The sequence below is a fragment of the Trachypithecus francoisi genome, unplaced genomic scaffold (assembly GCF_009764315.1).
Source record: "Trachypithecus francoisi isolate TF-2019V2 unplaced genomic scaffold, Tfra_2.0 Lachesis_group14, whole genome shotgun sequence".
Classification (NCBI taxonomy): Eukaryota; Metazoa; Chordata; class Mammalia; order Primates; family Cercopithecidae; genus Trachypithecus; species Trachypithecus francoisi.
In genome coordinates this window covers 53342398-53363776 of record NW_022681459.1, presented here as the reverse complement: position 1 = coordinate 53363776, position 21379 = coordinate 53342398, and the positions used below count along the sequence as shown (strand labels likewise).

Sequence of the window (21379 nt, the reverse complement as noted above, 5' to 3'; positions counted from 1 at the left end):
TGGAGCTCCAGCCACCCTGGCTCTTGGCTGCCCTGGCCCTGTCAGTAGTCCCAGAAGGAGGTTTGGGGGCCACTCAGGTGTTGGGCTGGGTGTTCCCATTTGGAGAATGGGACCCTGGGGTTGGGGTGAGTCCTGGGCCAGCCCCTGGCCGGGCAGAACCCATCCCTGCCCTTGCATCTGCTGCAGGCTCCAGGCATCCACCTGCTGGGGCTGAGCTGAGGGCCACGACAGCCCAGAAAGGCTCAGAGGCACCACGGCCCGGCTGCCATGTGGATCTCAGATGCTGGCCTCCAGCACCAGGGGAGAAGAATGCGTGCTGTTCAGGCTGCCCAGTGCACGGCTCGCTGTGGCGCTCTGTGACGCAGGAAGCTCCTGCACGGCCCTGACACCTCCTCTAGGAAGCCTCCCAGTGGCTGCAGGGCAGGGATGTGGGGAGTGGCTTTGTTTCAGGGTTCAGCACCGTCTTGTCCACAGAATTTGGTTCGAATTGTGTACCTGAGGGCTGAGAGTGTTCGGTTGGCCACGGCTGGTTTGGGGCCACCTGGGTGAGGGTGAACTGGGATTGGAAACCCTCCAGTGCACTTTGGTGTGGCCCTGCCCAGTGTGTGGCACCTGTGCCCCTTACAGAGGAGGAGGGCAGCTAGGAGGGACAGCGGCTTGCCCGGGGGGCTGGCCATGCCAAAACCCTGGCCGGTCAGGTAGCGCCTGAGGGGTGGGCTTTGTGGTTGGTGACTTAGTCAGTGACCGGGCTCAGCAGCAGGGCGAGCAGGCTTTCTCAGGCTCAGCGGTACCCCCACCACTGCTGTGGCCATCTCCCCATGGCACCAGCTACTGTGGGTGGATGATTCCAGAGAACTGCCTCATGCTGGGCCCTACCCCAAGGAGGCAGGTGGCCCTGGGGTGGCGTGGACACCATGAGTCTCTGCTGGGGCTGATGTTAGAGGGAAGGGTCTGGGGTCAAGGTGGTGGCAACGCAGCCTGGAATAGTGGAGTGGCCCAGAGCCAACCTGCAGAGCTTAACACAGTAGCCGGGGACCATGCTCCGATCATAGCGACTTCTGCGTAAATCACCACATAAGGACGTGTGCTCGGGACCCGCCCAAATGCGTGTTACTCCACAGCACGGCTTTGACGCATTCACCACTGTTATCCGGAGAGAAGCAGCACCTCATCCTCCTGGATGCTCTTTCCCCGCGGTGTTTATTCATCCACTCCTTCACTTGTTCGTTTGGTGTCGCCCTTTTCTGGGAGCAGTGTGTAATTTTGTGTGCACTTCGCCCTCCCCACAGCCTTCGGGGAGGTGGCCCTGACAGGGCGACGAGGGTTTTGCTTATCGTGGGAGGGCCGTGGTGGTGGGGTTTGTCCCAGGGGAGGCCCCTGCTGCCCCAGCATCCTTCCTGTGAACTCATGCCATGCGCACCCCGCAGCCATGCACCGGCCATGGCTCAACAGGCCCCTATGCACTGGGCTCTGCAGCCAGGCCTGGGCCACCTTAGACAGCTCCATGCCCTGCACCATGGACAAAAGGGGCTGAGGCAGGCCGGTCTGGTGCCCACTGGAGTTCTCCTCTGTGCCTCCTGGTCACAATCAGACACGGGCACTCCCCAGGGTTGAGGACAGCCTGAGCCGTGTTGGGTGTTGGGGTGAGGGAGCTGGATGACCCCTCCAAGTTCCTCCAAGCCACACCCTACCAGTACATGTGACGTCTGCCCTGGCCAGGGTGCTGGGCTGGAGGACCCGAAGGTGACAGATGACAAGGCAGGTGCCAGAGGAGGGGGCGTCTAAGGTTATCATAGGAGAAAGAGTGGGATGGATAAGGAGGGGACCCAGGCTGTAGAAACAGCTGCTGGGAAGCGCCCAGGCACTGCCTGCAGGTTCCTCTCTGCAAGGGTGGAATCACCACCCTTCATCCCTCATGCACCCACCACGGCTTTCCTCGGAGTCACCTCCCTGCCATCCTGTTGTTCTGAACCCCCCAGGCAGCCCCCAGACTCTCTACTGATCTCCACAGGCTGGGAGCCCTGAGTCCAGGCATCTGTGATGCTGCCGCCATCTCCCTCAGGTGGAAGGGGCCCCTGGGGAGGAAACCACACTGTTTTCTCACTGCCGGGGCCCCAGGGCGCTGCACAGAGGAGGGCTTTCAGCAGGCACTCATTATCTACTCGGATGAAGGAGTGAGGCAGCCAGTGAGTGGACATCCAGGTGGTTCCAGGGAGCAGGTGTCCACGTGGAGCTGGATGGCAGGGGACCTGGCACTCACCATTCAGGGCGGATTTGGGCAGCACTGGCTGAGGGACAAGCTCCATCCTATCCTGGGGGTGCTGGGTTTTCATCTTTCCCTGGAGCGCGGACACTATCTTTGTTTGTCAGTGTGAATATCTGGCCGTGATGGGTGGTGGCCGTGCCGTGTTTTACCAGCAGAGTGGCATCTTAAATTCCATGGGTTTATTTGCAGGGTAGAACTTCCTGGTGGTTCACCTTCCCGCTGCTGAGATGCCCGGGCTGCCGGCCGCTTGCAGAGGCAGCCTTCTTGGAATTTAGGGGATGTGGAGGGGGCAGCGAGGACAGCCAGGGACATTATTTATGCTGGCACCTTTGGAAGAAATGTGTCCCTTCTCTGTACCACAGGTGATCTCAGACCCTGACGCTGCCCCCAGGGTCCTTCCCGCCTCCCTCCTGCCCTGTGGGGTGTCTGTAATGTGGGGAGCAGAGGTAGTATGACAAGAGAGATCGGGGATGCGGGGTGCCCCTGTGGGAGCCTGTCCACGACACCCATGGGTGATGGGTGTCTGCACAGCACATCCGTGAAGCTTGTGTGTACCTGTGTCTGCATGGGCACGTGCACCCCGGGGAGCATATCCTCATGTGCTGCTAGTGAGTCTGGGCCCCCTGGCCTTAGTGTGCTCATACCTGGGTGGCACCCATGTAAACCTGCATGCCTGTGGCTCACTCCAGGGGTGTGGTATGTGCATATCTGTGCCTTGTGTGCAGCCGTGTGTGCCTGTGTGCATATATGTACATGCACATATGTGGGGGGGGGGCGTGCACTGCGCTGTGGGAGGGCAGAGGAAACCGTGAACCCTTTGGCATTGATGCACACAGTGGTGCCTGCCTGCTCATGCCTCTGTACCCAGGCGGGGATGGCAGTTCCTCCCTGGCAGCATGGCTGGTTCCACACAGCCTTTGACAAGCCTGAGAGGGGGTCTGACCTGTTTTCCGGTTCCAAAATGCCATGCCCTGGGGCCAGTGTGCTGGCGCTTGGGGATGGAGACCAAGCACTGTGCCTCGTAGAGCCCGGCTTCCCTCCAGCAGGCGCCTGATTGTGTGCAGGGGAGCCAGCTCCCTCCTCGTGATCCAAGCCTTTCATTTCCGGGCGTGACAAAGATGGGGCTGCGTTTAATTTCCTGTCTGCCAAGGCAGTGCCGCCTGAACGCCAGGCTGTGCACAGGGTGGAGGTCGCCGACTTGACCCAGCTCTGGTTTCCATCGAGCGCTCCTTGCTGGCAGCCTTTGAGGTGCTTTCAGACGTTCCCTCTGAGTGAGCGGTCTCCCTGCCCTGTGGCCTGGCTGCCGGGGCCCCTCGGTGGGTGGGCTTTGGGTGGGCTCTGGCTGTGGATGTCTGTAACGTGTGGCCACTCAGTCGCTTCTCTTCCTCTCTGCAGGTCAGCTGGCCGCCGGCACCTGTGAGATTGTGACCCTGGACCGGGACAGCAGCCAGCCTCGGAGGACGATCGCCCGGCAGACCGCCCGCTGTGCGTGTAGAAAGGGGCAGATCGCCGGCACCACGAGAGCCCGGCCCGCCTGTGTGGACGGTAAGCACCCGCGGCCCCGGGACCCCTCCGGGCGCTGAGCGCGGCATCACCGAGGGTGCCTCTTCCGTGATGCGGCCCCTTCCCTGAAGGTCCCCCTAGGCCTCGGTGTATCCTCAGGTCAGGCCCCTGGCCATTGGCACAGCTGCTCCTGTGGACGGTGTGAGCTTGTGGCTTGGGGACAGTTCCTGGCTCAGGTCAGGCCCCTGGCCATTGGCACAGCTGCTCCTGTGGACGGTGTGAGCTTGTGGCTTGGGGACAGTTCCTGGCTCAGGTCAGGCCCCTGGCCATTGGCACAGCTGCTCCTGTGGACGGTGTGAGCTTGTGGCTTGGGGACAGTTCCTGGGGGGTGGTCAGGGAGATGCCGGTGCCCTGCATTACTTGCCTCTGTGTAGAGGTCCCTGGCCCGAGGCTGTGGTTCTTTGGTGTTGCCTCTGGGAGAGGAAAAGGACAGCAGAGGGGCCGTCTGCAGGACGGCGAGATCCCCCGGGTGCCATTCCGTTGTCTACGTGTGGTCTGGCCGAGGCTGCCAGCGGGACCTGGCTCCTTGTCTCTGGGTCTGACCAGTTCAAGACACTCTCGTGCCGAGGCTCGGGAGGCCGCAGCTCCGGCCCCCATGGGCTCTGAGCACGTGCAGAGGAGTGCCTGCTGTCAGCTGGTGATGACCCCTGGCCCCTAGAAGTCAAGCTGCTGACAGGTTGCGCCGTGGCTCAGCCTTGCTGGAAAGGGCACTTGGAAAGGGCGCCTGCCATGAGGTGGCACGGGGTGGGAGGGGCTGTCCTGGCGTCTGGGGGGAGCCTGTCCGCTGGTACGGAACTCTGCTCTGCATATGCTGTGCCTGGCTGTGGGGAGAGCGTGGACTTAACCAAAGTCATTGGTGACCAGCCAGGCTCAGGGGTCAGCGTGAGACCTGGGAACCCCCTCCCCAAGGCCCAGTGTGTCCCGGGAAGGCGTCTGGTGTCAACACCAGCCAAAGGTCAGGGGTGGGCGTGTAGGGCTGGCATTAAATCCAGGCTGCCCACCCCCCTTGTGACCAGAGTGGGTGGGGAGACCCCTCCCTGGGGCAGACATGGGAGCTGCTGTGGGCCTAGCCGGCAGCAGCCGTGTGCCATTCCAGGCAGCCATGGGGTGAAGGACCCCACGCGGGGGTATTGGATGCCTTGGTTCCAGGCACAGCAGCTTGACCACAGCCCAGGAGACAGTGCAGGGAGGGAGGGTCCCCTGTGGGTGAGATGCGGAGTCCCCTAGGCGGGGGGCCCTGAGGCCACTCCTTGGGGTGGAGAGAAACCAGCATCCCTGAGTGGGAGGCGTAGACTTGAGCTGCTGTGGGGTGGCCCTCGAGCTGCAGCCTGGTGGGGGCAGAGGCCCTGCAAAGCCAGGAGAAGATAGGGGCAGGGGCTGGGCAGGAGAAGATAGGGACCGGGGCTGGGCAGGTGGAGTAGGGCCGAGGATATATAGGGGTGTCACTGGCTGGTGGCCCCTCCAGGCCTTGGTGGACGTCAGGGCAGCTGTATCCATGGCATGCTGCACTGAGACATGGGTGCAGGCATCTCAGGCCGGATGCAGCGCTCACTGGCCTTCCTGGGATGTGGTGCAGGGACCTGTGGAGAAGGGTCCGAGACTCAGCTGGCCCACCCCATGGAGGGTGGACCCCTGCCAGGCTGCTCAGGGCTGGATTTGGAGTCCAGGTTTTCTGACTCTGGCCAAGGGTCCTTTTCTCCCCTACTGCCCCTGCGGGGGCTCCGGATACCCAACTTCAGATCCCACCACCTCTGCCCAGGAGCCCGACGTGGACAGCCGTGCCCTTGTGCTGTGCTGTGATCTGGAACACGGGGTCAGGGATAGAGCCTGCTGCTTCGTAGGTGCTGGCGAAGGTCCATGGAGAAGGGATGGGGCGCACAGAGACAGGGCCGGGGCATCCTGAGCACCCCACGAGGGAGGTGGCTGCACTAGGAATAAGAATGCCCGTGTAAGCCAGGCGCAGTGGTTCACGCCTGTAATCCCAGTACTGTGGCAGGTTGAGGCAGGTGGATCACGAGATCAGGAGTTCAAGACCAGCCTGGTCAAGATGGTGAAACCCCATCTCTACTAAAAGTACAAAATTAGCTGGGCGTGGTGGCGTGCACCTGTAATCCCAGCTACTTGGCAGGCTGAGGCAAAGAATTGCTTGAACCCGGGAGGCGGAGGTTGCAGTGAGCCGAGATCACGCCACTGCACTCCAGCCTGGGTGACAGAGCGAGTCTCAGAAAAAAAAAAAAAGAATGCCAGTATGACTGGGAGAAAGGTGTTCTAATAGGACAAGCCCTTGATCCCCTAAAGCCAGACAGACCCCCCTTGGAGTTCTCAGCAGAGTCAGGGTATGGTCAGGAGGATGAGGGTTGACGGAATCACTGAGCTCCCTCCGGATGTCTCATTGATGAGCGTGTCCTAAGACTGTGCAGGAACAGGCCAGGCAGTGAGTCTGCCCCAGGGCCCACTGCCTGGACCCCTAACCCCTGTGGCCTTTACAGGAAGGGAAGGAGGGGAGGGGCTGCGGGCTCTTGGCTGAAGGGAGCACACTCTGCCCAGGCTTCAGCCCATGCACCCTCCTCCCCGCAGATGCACTGTGCACCTGGGGGTTGCATGCACTGCTCAGGTGGGATGCCCGGGAAGAACTCATGGGCCAGGTGACCTTCCGGCTGAGCCACCTGTCTGTCTTCCCTAGACCCTGCAGCCCTGTGCCACTGGCCCTCGTGCCACCGGCCCTGACGGTTTCTGGGAAGCTCTTTGGCACTTGTGAGGGGGATTGTGGGGCGAGAGGCTGAGCTTGCTGGAGTGGGCTGGAGGAGAGGGGAGCCATCAGAGACTTCTGGTGCATTTTGAGGACCCGGGGCGGGAGGAGCGGGCCGCTGGAGCCTTGTTTTTGTCCTTATTAAAAACATCTATCAATTTGCATCTGTGGAAGGCATGTGATTAAATAGCAGGTACGCAGGGCCTCAGGGCCGCTCTGTGGCTCTCAGGCCTCGGTTCTACAGAGCTGGATCCCAGGGCAAGCTGGGGCAGAGATGTGGCGGCCTTCTTTCCAGGGAAAGGGACTGCTTCTCCCACAGCCACTGCCCTCCGGGCTGCCCGTATCTGGAACCACTGGAACACGTGGTGGCCAGGGCGTCTTCTCGGGAACACTGGTGCTTCCCAAGACTGGGAAGGAGAGGGGTGCTCTGCACTGCCAAGGAGTTCACAGCCAGGCTGTCCTTTCTTCTCGTGACTTCCACCCGCCTGTGGGGAGAGTTGGGGTCAGAATTGATTACTAATTGAATGTGGGTGTGCTCATCTGAAACCGCGTTCACTTCCCTCTCACCAGGAGCCTCCTGTGCCTCAGGAGCCGGGTCCCAGAGACCCAAATTAAAACCGTACCATTTTCAAGGGGGGCCAAACAAATTAGTTAGCTTGCTTCTTTTTGCACAGTGGGCATTTTCCAGGCCGCCATCTAATTTAATTTTTGCTTTTCTATTTTCTTGCTCTGTGTGCATAATAAGTTTCCTCGCGTGTGAATTGTGTTTGCTAAAGAGAAAACTTGTGCTGTGTTGGGCCGGGTTGGAATTGAATGTGAGTAGGGTTGAAATATTGCTGCCCCTACTGTGTTCTGTGACCACAGGCACCCGGAATGCCGGAGGAAGCCTGACTGTGCTCACTTGTTCATTCGTTGGCTGCTTCATTATTCATACATTTGCTCACTTACTCATCTGTTGAAGGGAGGTGTATACCCATGGCAGCAAGGGAGGTGAACGGGGAAGTCAGCTCACAACACCTAATACAGAGAGCCATGCAGTGCTGCAGGTGCGGGAATTCAGACTGCGGCCCCAGAGTGTCATCACTTCTTCCTGCCGTGACCTCAGCAAGGATGCATCCATGAGGAGGCATTTGAATAGGGTATTGAGGGATGAAGAGGAGCTCACCAGAAATGCTTCTGTTTATGAAAAGAGGGGGCCAATGGTTAGAGAGGAATTATAGCCTCCAGCCTCCCCGGCCTTGTCTCTGAGCTAAAGCATTTCTGGGTGAACCATGTTCCTGCCTGTACGGGGCAGGGCTGTGAGTCTGTGCACCTGCATGCAAGATCCAACTTACGGAACCATCAGTGAAAGATTCAAACACAAACCAGCCACGCACTGCGGTGCTTTCTAACCTTACACATAGTATCGGCACTGCAGTGCTTTCCATCCTTACACACAGTATCAGCACTGTGGCGCTTTCCATCCTTAAACACAAATATCAGCCACCAAGCCTCCCCTCCCCCAGGGCTGCCCTCTGAGGCAGGCACCCGGGTGGGTGATGCCCTGGCAGGCTGGGCAGGCCCTGCTTCTGCTCCTTTCTAGCTGTTTATGCAGCTGCGCCAGGTTCCCTTTTCTGTCATCACACCCGTGCCGGGTCCCGCAGACATCACAGCACTGCACTGAGGACTGAGACCCTGTCCCCAAGTCCAGCGCTCACCCAGCCCTTGCCAGGCGTGCAGCAGGTGGCTGTACCTGGCCAGCCCTCCTCGCTGAAGCAAGGTCTTCCTTTATGAATGGAGGTGCTGTCTCCTGCAAGTCAAGTTCTCCTGAAACTCCTTTCCCAGGAAATCAAAGACTGCAGCCCAGTAGTGGGAGGAGCAGAGGGTGGTGGTTTGTGGGTGGGACTGCCCCAGAGCCGAGCCAGAGGGGTGAAGGGTGGGAGCCTCAAGTCTCAGGCCTGGGCGGGGGCGGTTTTCCCTGGGAGCTTTTGAGGGAGTGGTAAGGTGCAGTCATGGCACTGCACAGACCCAATGTCAGGGCCGCAGTGGCCACTGGGAGGAGCGGGACATTCTGGGCTGACTGATAGGTCTGGGGAGGCTGTGCCTAGGAAGGGGCAGGGTCGGAAGGCCTGGAGGTGGGGGCTGAGCGGAGCCTTACATTCTCTAGGCATGAGGCCTTGCAAGCCACCTGTGTCCTGGGCTGGGAAAAGAGACGGAAACAGGCAGGTGGGCACTGCTGGGTTCTGGGCAGAGGTGTGGTGGCCGGAGTCTTTGCTTCTCCGTGGCTGGGAGTTTGAGGCAGGTATGGGACAGTAGAGGCCCTGCCCACTCTCAGGCAGTGTGGGTGGGTGGCAGTAGACGCACAGCCGTAGTCAGGTGGACGCTGAGCCTGTGGTGTTTGACATCTGTGCTTCACATGTGGTTTAGAGTCCAGGTGTGAGGAAGGGCACCGCGAGGGGGATCCATGGTCAGTGTCACCTTCCACTGCACGTCCACAGCCCTGTCCTCATCCCCCAGCAGCAGGTCGGTGCGGGAGGATGGAGGGTGCCCCGGCCACCTGCAGGAGTCTGGAGACGGTCCCTGTCTGTGCTGTGAGGATGGATACCACACTGATGGCAGAGCCACGGGACCCTGGGCTGTGGGCCCCGGCAGTGACTGCAGGAGCCAGGATGGCAGGGAAGCCACTTCTTCTCTTGCCTTTCCCCCGCTGTTGACCGTCATTACGTCTCATAGTTCATGATGCCCTAGAAACGTGGGGTTTAATTACAGGAGTGCAGGAGGGAAAAGCCTTTCAGTTCCGAGAGGCCGGGCACAGCACATTGTCTCCACCTTGACGCGCTGGCGGGGCCCCCAGGGCCAGCTGAAGGCATGTTGTGGCTGGGACTGGGGTGAGGGAGATTCTCCACCAGGAGAGACGTGAATCACCTGCTCTGTTGTACACAAGATGCTGGGATTGCGCCAAGGTTCCTAAGATGCGGTGTCTGTGGCCGAGTCAGGCTGCCCCTACCAGTCAGTGCTCAGCCTGGCCAGGGGTCAGCCCCAGGGTGGCAGCTGTAGAGGCTGTGGCTGGCCCTGCCTGCCCCGTTCATCCCCTCGGCAAGTGGTGGTTGGGATAAGGAGGGCCCTGGTTCCCCACACTTGTTCACACAACATGGGGTCATCCGTTTGACCATGGAGCTCACGGGAGGCCGCCTGCTAGCAGTTGGCTGTCCATGGGCAGCCCTTCCTGCGTTGAGCCCTGACCACCCTCGGCAGCCTGGCGACCCGCACTGGCCGCCCACCGCCGTCCAGGAGGGGGTCTGGGCCCTCACCAAATCACTGAGGCCCTGATCTGAGGAAGGATAATGAAGCTGGTTTTCAGAGGGGCCCAGACCCCCACGTGGAGCACCCGGCTTTGCTCCGGGCGGTTTCCTGGGCACCTGCTCCCCTAACAACCTTACTGAGAACAGGACTCATGGTCCAGGTACCTTCTAGTACATGATGGAGACCAGCTGGGTACCTGCCTGCCTCAGGATGTGCCCTCACCACTGCTTAGGGGCAGGGACATGTCGGCTTCCTTCTGGGGTCTCAGGGAGAGCCCAGCATCACTGGAGGCTTCCTGAGGCCACGGACGACTGGGTCTGCAGCTGCGTCCTCACCCAGGTTTTGGGTCCTGGTCACCCTGGCCCCTTCGTGGCTTGGGGTCCATGCTTGGTGGCACAGAAGCTGTGGGTGCCGGTGTGGCCCTCTGCTTGGCAGGCACTGCCAGCCACTGCATGACGTGTCCGTGGTGGCGCTGTCAGGACACATACATCTCTGCGCAGACTGCTGCCACCCGCGGCCTTTTTGTTATGGAACCGCTGCTGGGAGAGGGTGGCGTGTGATAAACGCTTGGCAAGCGGAGAGGCGCCTGGGGGCTGTTGGCGACACATCCTTCCCCAGCACACCCCTCCGTTCCATTCTGCCTGGATCCAGATGGGATTGGAGATGCCCTGGGATGCGGGCACCACGCCCCTCAGTTCTGAGCACGATTGATTTGTGAGGATGATGGTGGGAAGAGACCCTGACCCCGGTTCCCTAGGACGTGGATGTCAATTGCTTCAGTCCAGAGGATGCAGCCGCATCAGGCCCAGCAGATGGGCAGGTGTGTCTGCTGCTGGAGCCACAACTCACAGTGCCTTGGCCATCCCAGGCCCTGGCCAGGGCCACTCTCGTAGAGTTCTTTCAGGGAGGAGCTGACTGCCCGGCCCAACCCATGGCTGTGGTCTGAGGGTACAACGGCAACTATACTAAAGGCCAGGCCGTTGGCTTCATCAGAGTCCGGTTTTACCAGAAGGAAGCAAGCTAGTCCCGCTCCAGCAAGTTCCCCAGCAGTTCCTTCCAGATCTTGGTGCGTTTAATTGTTGGAAAACCACACAGTAGCTGCATGGTTCTCTGACGCCTCTGTAGAGAGATGAGATGGGTGGAGCCAGGGTCTTCTGCTGCTCAGAACATGGACTCCCTTGAGTGTCCCCCACTGTGAAGCACCGCAACTCTCAGCTCCAGGGAGCACAGCTCGGGGTGAAGGAGAGGCGACCCCAGCATTCACGAGTACTACGTGAGTGTCGCCAGATGGCAGCCAGGGTTGGTAGATAAATTGCCGATTTTTGAGGTGCTGTGGGGACTCTCAGGGTGGGAGCACACCAGGAGGTGGCTGAGAAAACACGGGTGCCTGAGCCGCTCCGTGTCCAGTCACGTCAGGGTGTGGCGGCTCTGGAGGGAAGGGGGTGGTCTCCTTGCTCTGCTCTCTCCCTTTCACAAGGGAGGCTCTGTCCCAGGGCTGTGGACACAGGGCCCCTGCACTGCCAACCGGGGAACCAAGGGGAGGAGGAGACCAATGCCCTCCCCTGGGGCTGGGCGCTGGTGTCCTGGCGCCCTCGAGCTCTTGAAATCTGCCCGTGGAAGTCCCACTGCATGTGGGATGCATCGTCCATGGGCCTCCAGGGTTTGGAAGGAGCCTGCCTTCTCCACTCACGCCCCTGCCCTGAACCCACCGTCACTCCTTCCCATGAGGATGGAGACAGCCCGTGTCTGCTCCACGAGGCCCCCACTCCATGTGATTCAGGGACGGAGAGATGCAGGGTCCTGGGCAGTGGGACCCCAGGCTGTGCCGCCCAGGCACGTCCCATCCATCGTCCCTGCTGGGTCCCTCGGCCAAGTACAGGCTTCCCGGCACTGACTTTCCCATCCTGATCCCTCCCAACAAACTTGGATGGGGTTTTAATATTTTTTTGAATTCTGTCATTTTTGAGCCCAATGACTCAAATGACTAATAACTGTCTGGCATGGAGGAAAAGGAAGAGGAGGGCTGGGAGGAGCTCCTGTGTGAATTTGACCTTGATCCAGCACCCACTCTGCAGCCTCCCAGGCAGAAGGCCCCTGATGGGAGCTGGGACAGATACGGGGAGAGCAGGGGCAAACAAGCAGGGAGCACCTCCTTATCCCCACAGCCATTTCAGGAGCACTGAGGGCTGGGAGGAGGGGCCATGGTGGGGCAGCCTAGGCCCGTGGGGTCTGTGGGCCCAGCACTGAGTCAGGCACAATGTGGCAGATCTGGTAGTAGCTGGATGCAGCAGTGTGGTAATCCAGGAAGGCTTCCTGGAGGAACTGGGCACTGTGTTTAAAGGGGAGGCCACACCCATCTGTCATTGTGTACTGGGCATGGTTGTCACTCAGGATGCCCCGGGGCCTTCAGCAGCAGGCATGTGTGGGGGTCCACTCCACATCCAGCCCTGCCCAGACCCCCCAGGTCAGACTGCTCCTGGAACAAACCGTGTCTGAAGGGACTGGCAGGATGCAGAGTGAACCGCAGCCCTCACTCTTCTGCGGGAAAAGCTTTTGTGTGCTTCAGTCATTAGAAAAGTGAATGTAAGTACTTGGATATTTCTGTCTTGGTCCATTTTGTGGTGATGAGACTGGGTAATTTATAAAGAAAAGAGATTTATTTTACACTGTTCTGGGGGCTGTGAAGTCTAAAATCAAGGCACCAGCGTGTTCAGTTGTGTGGTGAGGGCTGCATTCTCCAGAGAGGCAGAACGCTGTGTCCTCACGTGGTGGAAGGTGGAAGGGCAGAAGGGGGCCAAGCTCCTGCAGTCAGGTCGTTTTACAGCATTATCTCTCCAGGACAGTGGAGCCTTCATGACCTGAACATCAGTCAAAGTGCCCATCTCCCAGCACTGCTGCATTAGGGGTTAAGTTTCCAACACGCGAACTTAGGGAACACTTTTAGACCATAGCAATTTAGAAATATGTGTATGTTCTTAACACAGCTGTGGCCTTAAGCAGGTCCCCTGAGCTCTCTGAGCTGTGGGCAGAGAAGCAGAGGAGGAACAGTGTGGCTGAAGGCACAGTCCTGTCTGGCTTCCTGAAGCCAAACACTGTTTCTTTCTTTTTTTTTTTTTTCTGAGACCAAGTCTCGCTCTGTTACCCAGGCTGGAGTGCAGTGGTGTGATCTCAGCTTACTGCAAGCTCTGCCTCCTTGGTTCAAGCACTTCTCTGCCTCAGCCTCCCCAGTAGCTGGGATTACAGGTACCCACCACCACACCCAGCTAATTTTTTTTTTTTTTAATTTTAATAAGAGACGGGGTTTTATCATGTTGGCCAGGCTGGTCTTGAACTCCTGACCTCCTGATCCACCCGCCTCGGTCTCCCAAAGCGCTGGGATTACAGGTGTGAGCCACTGCGCCCGGCCAACTCTGATTCTTTGTCAGGGTGTTACTTGATCTCTGGAGTCTGCTAGAACCACCCTTGTGGTATACTGGAACTGGCTTGCACCAGATTGTGAGAACCATGGGTTAAATTTTCAGGAAATGTGTGAGTTGACTTATAATAATCCCATTATTAAAAACGAAATTATATAAACTGACCTGTAGATAAATTATACTGAAGCTGAAAGTATTCATGTGAACACACTAAGAAAAGAAGAGTAAATGATACCTAAATCAAGTGGAAGAAAGACAGTAATAAAGATTAAAATGGGAATAGATGACGTAAAAATAGAAAAATAATGAAAATCATCTAAACCAAAAGTTCTTTTTTGTTTTTTTTTTTTGAGATGGAGTCTCACACTGTCATTCAGGCTAGAGTGCAGTGGTGTGATCTCAGCTGTCTGAAACCTCCACCCTCCCAGGTTCAAGCGATTCTCCTGCGTCAGCCTCCCAAGTAGCTGGGATTACAGGCTTGCACTGCCACGTCCAGCTATTTGTTTTTCGTTTCTCTATTTTTAGTAGAGATGGGGTTTCACTGTGTTGGCAAGTCTGGTCTCAAACTCATAGCCTCAAGTGATCTGCCTGCCTTGGCGTCCCAAAGTTCTGGGATTACAGGTGTGAGCTACTGCCCACCTATCAGGTTAGTTCTTTCAAAGATAAATGAAATTGACAAATCTCTAGCGAGGCTGATATGAGGGAGTGGAGAGGGACAGAGAAGAAGGAAAGTGAAGGAAGGCTTAAATTACCACATCATAAATAAATGGGACATTAGTGCCCACCCTATGGAAATAAAAAGGTTAAAGGAATGCTATGAACAATTGTATGCCAACAGCTTAAATAGTTTAGATGAAATGAAAGCATTCCTAGAAAGACACAAACTTCCAGAACTAACTCTAGAGGAAACAAAAAGTTTGAATAGACCTGTGTTAAGTAAAAACAAGGAACGAGTAATCAAAACTTCCCGACAAGAAAAACCCAGGACCAAGCTTCATTGGTGAATTGGTCCAAACATTTAAAGAAAAATTAACACCGGATCTTCTCAAGCTCTTCCAAAACATCGAAGAATAGGGACCACGTTTTTTTTTTTTTTTTTTTTGAGACGGAGTCTCACTCTGTCGCCCTGGCCGTAGTGCAGTGGCGCGATCTCGGCTCACTGCAACCTCCACCTCCTGGGTTCACGTCATTCTCCTGCCTCAGCCTCCCGAGTAGCTGGGACTACAGGCGCTGCCACTGCGCCCGGCTAGTTTTTTGTATGTTTAGTAGAGACAGGGTTTCACCCTGTTAACCAGGATGGTCTCGATCTCCTGGCCTCGTGATCCGCCCGCCTCGGCTTCCCAAGGTGCTGGGATTACAGGCGTGAGCCACCGCGCCCGGCCAGGGGCCACTTCTTAACTCACTCTGTGAGGTTGGTATTGCCCTAATAGCAAAGTATCAGACATCACAAGAAAACTACAGATCTGTGGATACAGACGTAGATGTCACTGTGTGTGGGTCTCTGTGCGGCCCCTCATCCCTGAGGCATGTGTCTCTCCTGCAGCACCACCATGATGGGGACGGTGCCATCCATGCCTGCATCTCTGCACAGAGCCTGTGGCCTATGTAAAGGCGCTCTGTGAATGTTGTCAGTGGGTCTTGATACCTCCAAATGCCTGGTTGGAGCAAGTTTTCAGGGAGACCCGATGGTGAACAAAGCCAGCGAACCAGCAGGCCTGAGCTGGGGGCAGAGAGGGAAGGATGGGGGATGCCATTGCTCATGAATCTGAGTGATGCCTTCCAGGTTCTTGATAGTGTTTGAAGTGTCCACTACACCCTGCTAATAATGCCACTTCCCTCGTCTTACACATGTTAATCAGCATCTGAGAATAATCAGCATCTGCAAGAAGAAATATCTTTGAAAAATCTTTGAGGAAATTCTCTCCAGGAAGCCAAGAGCTGAGGGGTCCCAGCATGTGGTGCTGGCACGGGCCCTGATTGCGGCCATTAGCAGGGACACTCGTGACATTTCAAGGAAGGGTGCATGGGGTCTGTCTGATGCCAGAGGACCTTGAGCTGCTCCCATCCGCTTCCACCTCTGAAACTCAGCCCCACAAACACTCCTGAGGGCGGGGCGGTGGGAGGCAGCGAGATCCCATGACTGCTGCGTTCCTGTTATGGCCCATCTGGAGATTCTGGGGCTCTTCTGAGGTGGACGGAGGCAGGTCCCTTGTCCCGAGCCTGCAGCGTTGCTTGTCCATGGCAACTGGACAAGCTGGATGGATGTGCACAGCCCGTGGGCGCTCAGTTCCACAACTCCCTGCCTCTCTGGGTGGAGTTTAAATATAGGTGATTTTTCAGCATCCTGAAAGCCACGCTGAGTCTTGGGTGAGTGACGGAGCACCGGGACAGTTGATGCGGCCGGCAGGTTCAGGGCTGGCCTGTCCCAGCTCCTTCCGGAAGGGTTAGATGGATCAGCCCATTCATTGTACAAACACCCATCCAGGGAAGTACTGCTGTGACCTCCTGTTAAAAGCAGGGAAACAGCCGGGCGTGGTGGCTCAAGCCTGTAATCCCAGTACTTTGGGAGACGGGCGGATCACGAGGTCAGGAGATCGAGACCATCCTGGCTAACACGGTGAAACCCCGTCTCTGCTAAAAAATACGAAAAAAAAAAAAAAAATTAGCCGGGCAATGTGGTGGGCGCCTGTAGTCCCAGCTACTTGGGAGGCTGAGGCAGGAGAATGGCGTGAACCCAGGAGGCGGAGCTTGCAGTGAGCTGAGATCCGGCCACAGCGCTCCAGCCTGGGCGACAGAGCGAGACTGTCTCAGAAAAAAAAAAAAAAAAAGCAGGGAAACTGAGCCCCACAAAGGGTGGAGCTGGCCCCAAGCCCACAGCTGGAAAGTGGAGGCACTAGGGCTTCAGTGCTGCATAGAAAGTCTCTGTTTTCTCCTGGAAATGCCCCTGCTGGCCCAGACCTAGGGTGTCGATGTCAGAGAGAGAAAGGACCAGGCCTGTGGCCACCTCTTGGGCTCCTGGGCAGCCATGGAATAAGGGTTCAAACGGACAGTGCCCTGTGCTGAGGGGTGTGGAGGGAGCAGTGACAAGAGCCTAGAGGAAGGAACCACGGCCTCAGACTGCAGCGTCCAAAGAGGGCTTCCTAGAGGAGGTGACGCCTGTGCCTGTCATTGTCAGGAGCAGGTGCGATTACCGGGCGGCACACGCAGGGACCTTGACAGTCTCTGAGCAGCAGAGTCCTCGGCAAGTCTCTGAGAGCCCTGCTGAGGGCACAGCGCCTTCTGGACCTCGTGGTGGAGGATCCAGTATTCTTCCTGGCCTGTTGGCTGCAGAGGGGGACACAGGCAGAGACCCTGCCTCGCTCTGAGCCCTCGTCCACCCACAAAGGGATGCAGAATCATAGCCACAGCCTTGTTTGCTCGCTGGGCTTTGAGCAAGTGGAGAATTTTGCTTCAGCCACCATGGTCTGGCCGTGGAGCCAGGAGGTCTACGGGGACCATCCTGTGAAGGGAGAGAGACATTCACAGCCCAGCCCACCGTCCACAGGCCAGCCATGAGGCTGAGTCCAAGACAGGAGGCAGGGAGGCTGGACCTCATGGTCACATTCTCCTCAGGGGAGCCCCGATTCAGTGGTGCAGAGAGGCTCAGGCACCACCACAGCAGCTGGGCTGGACGGTGGGTGTGGGCAGAGGAGGCTCCAAGTCAGGGAGCCCTTCCTGGAGGAGGCGGTGGCCAAGCTGGGGTGGGGCATTCTTTGCCCATGTTCTGCTTTTCTCCCCATTGTCACCCACTTGTTCTTCTCGCCCTGTCCTGGTTCGATGAGGGACTCAGCTGCTGTCCTCTCTGAGTCATGCTGGGGGTGGCTGCAGGGCCCGGTGCTGGGGAGGCCTCCATCCCTGGCCTTTGTGGTGGGGTTTGGCTGTGCACAGGCACCGAGGACCAGCAGCCCCGCAGCCCGCGCCCTCCACCTTCCTTAGCGCAGGGTCTGCTTTGATGAACATACAATCCTCATGCTGTCTTTGATGTGATTTGAGGTTTCAAACTGAATTAAATAACATGATGAAAAACAAATCAAAGCCAGGGAAATTTTGGAAGAAACAATTTTATTTTGATCTTGGAGATGCTTTGATCATGTGACATGGCGGGTGAGTGGGGCTGCCTCCCCGTTCTTCCCCTGATCCAGGTGTGGGGCGGGGACGGCTCTGGGCCATGTTCGGGGCCCGTCTGGGTGCCAAGTCATCTTCAGGCTCCCAGACTCCAGTTCACCTTTCTAAGGGATTGGGCATTCTCTCAAGAGCTGTCCCCCCCCCAAAAAACCCAGGCTCCCGTGTTACAAGTCCTCTAAACTCACTGTCTTCAGACACTCTGTGCCCTCCCTGTCCCATCTCCCAGTGCCCGGTAAGGAAGTCGCTGTTTCCTGACGGGGCTGGAAGCAGCTCGGACTCTTTGGAGCAGAAGTGGGGCTTGATCACCTCTTGGGTATGCTTGTGGTGGAATGTTTTTCTTTATTTCATTTTTTATGAAGCTATGTTGCCATCAGGAGGTCCAGACCCTTCTAGAAATCTTGGACAGGTTGTAAGGAATGAACTTAAAAACGCTTTACACTGAATTTTCCCCTAGAGACAATACTTTCCAGCCAATAAAATGCCCAGCAGCCCCCTTAGCCGCAGAATGCTATGGCGTTAGAGCTGATGGTCATGTTTTCAGGAGAACAGCTGCATGTCCCAGGCGCATTCATCTTAGCACCTCGTGGAGGCAGATGGCCGGAGCTGCAGAGGGTGTGCTGGGGTTGCCCGCTGGGCCCCACCCTGGCTCTGTACCTTACCAGCTGTGCAACCACACAGTGCTTGGCCCTCTCCCGGGCCGGGGTCTCTCTTCTGTCAGCGGAAGTGAGGAGGCTGCTCACCTTCCGGGTGGGTTTTGGGGGTGAAGGGAGCAGACACTCTCAGAGCTCCTGGCCCTGGGAGCACCCGGACCAGTGCACACAGCTGCTCTTACGGTCTCGGAAACCCAAGGCCGGCTGCTGGAATCTCAGCATGGGGGGTGGGGGCCTGTCTCTTCGGAGAAAATCTGACGCAGGAGCAGGCACGGTGAACACAGTCAGAGCTCATTCATTCCAGCTGCACTGCCGTGGAGCCCAGGACAGTGTGGGCTCTTCAGGCCGCAGGTGACCTTTGTGGGAAGAAAGATTTGCTGAGCAAACCCTGAGAGCACATACGGGGCGTGTCCAAACTGTTGTACGGGGTGTGTTCGAACCGTCTGGGCCTCTGCGCAGTCCACACTGCGATTGGGTTTGCTGCTGTACTGCTGGTCCTACGGTCGGGGTCTGCGGCCACCAGGCACAGTGTCCCACCGGAGCGTGGAGAGGGATATTCCCCACATCCCACCCATGGCCCTGAGCCTCCTTGGGCACCTCTTGCCTGCTGGAACCTTGCCCCAGCCCTCTCTCCTAGTTCCCTTCCCTAGTTTACAGAAGAAGGCCAGGCTGAATGGCGTGCAGGCCTCGAACCCCGGCCGCAGAACTCACCCTGATGAGGTGAAACTGGGCGCTCTTTCGTCCTGACCATGCGTGGCCAGCCGGTGCCCCGAGGGTTCATCTGTGTCCTTCCAAAGGCACCTCATGGTGTGTTTCTGGTCAGCAGTCAGACATTCCGCTCATCTCCCTGGGTTCAGAGCCTGCTGGACACTGATCGGTGTCCAGGCCTGGTCCCGCCCTGTGGGGCAGTGCAGCGGGGAACTGAGAGGGGCAGTGTGTGGCAGTGGGTGCCAGATTTGGAGGAGCCGCCAGGGACTCATTCCCCCACCCTCCTGGACAGCGTCCTCCTCCCTGCAAATCCTTCTGGGTAATGCTCTGGGAGCCTCTGGGCTCTGGAGACACAGTGGGTTGGAAAAGGCCAATAAAAGACGAAAACACAAGTCTGCAGAAATGAATCAGGGGTCCTGGGAGCCTGCAGAGACATCCATAGGGGAGATGGGGGCCTACTTTGGGGAGCTGGTGTTGTGGCTGATACCTGCAAATCCAGCCTTGTGAATACCTGGCAGCCAGCTCCAGGTGGATGTGGGGCTGGGGCTTGGCCTGGGTGGTGAGGATGTGCCTGGTGCCTGTGGGGACAGCAGGAGGAGCTCGCAAGAACGTGGTGGGAGTACAAGGCTTAGAGGTTGGCGTGGTGCAGGGAGTCAGGGCTGGTCCCTGGGCAGAGGCTCTGCAGGTCAGAGGACATGGCAGATTCAAACCTGCTGGGAGCCTTGGGGGTGCCAGGAAGGTGACGGACCACTCCGATGGCCTTCTGCAAAAATCTCTCCGCTGCTCTCTGGACCGTAAGTTCAGGACAGCAAGAGGAGTCTGCAGAGGTCAGGCTGGGCAGAAAGTGACAGTGACCGTGGCCGTGTGGGGAAGTGGGTGATGGGAGTGATTCAGGGGTCCAGGCGGCGGGGCTCCAGTAGCGCTGTGAGACTGTGTGGAGGGCAGAGCGGAACCCAGGCCTGGGTGTATGTGCAGCGATGCTTTGTGTCCACCCCAGGAGGCCCCAGGCACACACGGAGCATCTGTTCTGCCCCCTAGTTGGTGCGAGCCCACCCGAGCAGGTGTCCAGCAGGCACGGAGTGAGAGACACAGGCTGGGAGCAGGTCAGACTGGCAAGCCTGCATGGGTGTGGGAGTGTTGAGGTCACCAGGGGAACTGAAGTGGCAGCTGAGGACACAGGGCCCTAGGTGATGGCCACCCACTAGCCCACAGAGGGACCATCCTGACCTGCCTGCTGTCGTGGCTGCAATGGTGGCCTCTCCCCATCCTTGCCCTCCCCATGAGGCTGCCTGTGGAGCGAAGCAGACCTCCCACGCAGGGAGCCCGAGAGGTGAATAAAGGTCTCCTTTAATTATTCAGACCGCCCAGCAGATCTGGCAGCTCATGCCTCCCACAGGAGCAGAGCCTGACTGATGGGAACGGGAGCTGCAGGAGGGACGTGGGGATGCTTGGGACGCTCCAGGACACAGGGCGGCTGGATGAGCAGGGTGCTGGGCCCCTGTGTGTGCCTTAGCTGTGGTTTGGTTTGGCTTTAACTTTTTGTCATTTTTAAGTGTCTGGCTCATTTTAGAGCCAGGTGACTTAACAAAGGTTTCATGTATCATTGGGAAGGGAAGGATATTTCTATTCTGAGTTACAGAAGTGTCCGCAGGGTGCTGCTTCTGAAGGTCAAGCCAGATCCTGCAGTTGGGGGCACTAGAGTGGGCTGAGGGGCCACATTGGGGTTAAGTGGCCTGCATCTTTGTAGGTCCTGTGCCTCTCTGCCCGTTACCTTGGACCAGTCACCTTCCTGTTGGTGATGAGGGGAGATGCAACTGTAGACAAAGGGCAAAGTGCAGCAGCCAGCACACAGTAATTTAGGGCCTTTGCAAGCTTGATTTTACCCAGCCAACTCGATCACTATCACCACCTGGTGGCAGCAAACCAAAATTGCAGGCAGACTTGTTCGGAGGTAAACACACAGCATTACTTTCTGTGGTTCCATTTACCCATGATCAAAGGTAGTCCAAAAATATTAAATATAAATTTCCAGAAATAGGTAATTTGTAAGTTTTAAATTGCACGTCATTCTGAGTAGCGTGACAAAAATTTTACACCATTCCACTTTATCCCATCCGGTCTGAGAACCCTCCCTTTTCCCAGCATATCCACGCTGTCCAAATCACCTGCCTGTTAGTTACTAAGTAGCCGTCTTGGTTATCAGACTAACTGTCATGGCATCATAATACTTGTGTTCAAGGCACCCTTATTTTACTCAATAATGACCCTAAAGTGCAAGAGCAGTGGTGATGCTGGCAATTCAGATATGCCAGAAAGAAGTGGTAAAGTGCTTCCTTTAAGTGAGAAGATGAGAATCCTCAACTTCATCAGGAAAGAAAAAAAAATCATATGCTGAGGTTGCTAAGATCTACAGTAAAAACAAATCTATCCATGAAGGAAAAAGACACTCATGCTGGCTTTGCTGTTGCACCTCAGACTGCAAAAGTTATGGCCATGGTGCATAAAGAGTGCTTAGTTAAGATGGAAAAGTCATTCAGTTTGTGGATGGAATACACGAACAGAAATGGGTTTTGATTGATGG

At 57.2% G+C, this 21379-nt stretch overlaps 1 protein-coding gene across 6 annotated transcripts in view; it reads left to right on the top strand.

Annotated features, from left to right (window-relative positions):
- The window catches only part of TAFA5 (TAFA chemokine like family member 5), a 264344-nt gene that overhangs the window by 150491 nt on the left and 92474 nt on the right, over positions 1–21379 (top strand). For 5 of the 6 annotated variants that reach the window (XR_004442443.1, XM_033233538.1, XM_033233539.1 and 2 more), the window contains exon 2: positions 3662–3811. Coding sequence is in view for 5 of the 6 variants with exons in the window: in XM_033233538.1 (XP_033089429.1) it covers positions 3662–3811 (150 nt within the window). In the remaining variant the exon portion in view is untranslated. Of the gene's footprint in view, positions 1–3661; positions 3812–6512; positions 6643–21379 lie in introns of those variants that run through there. The other variant, XM_033233541.1, reaches the window with a different exon arrangement.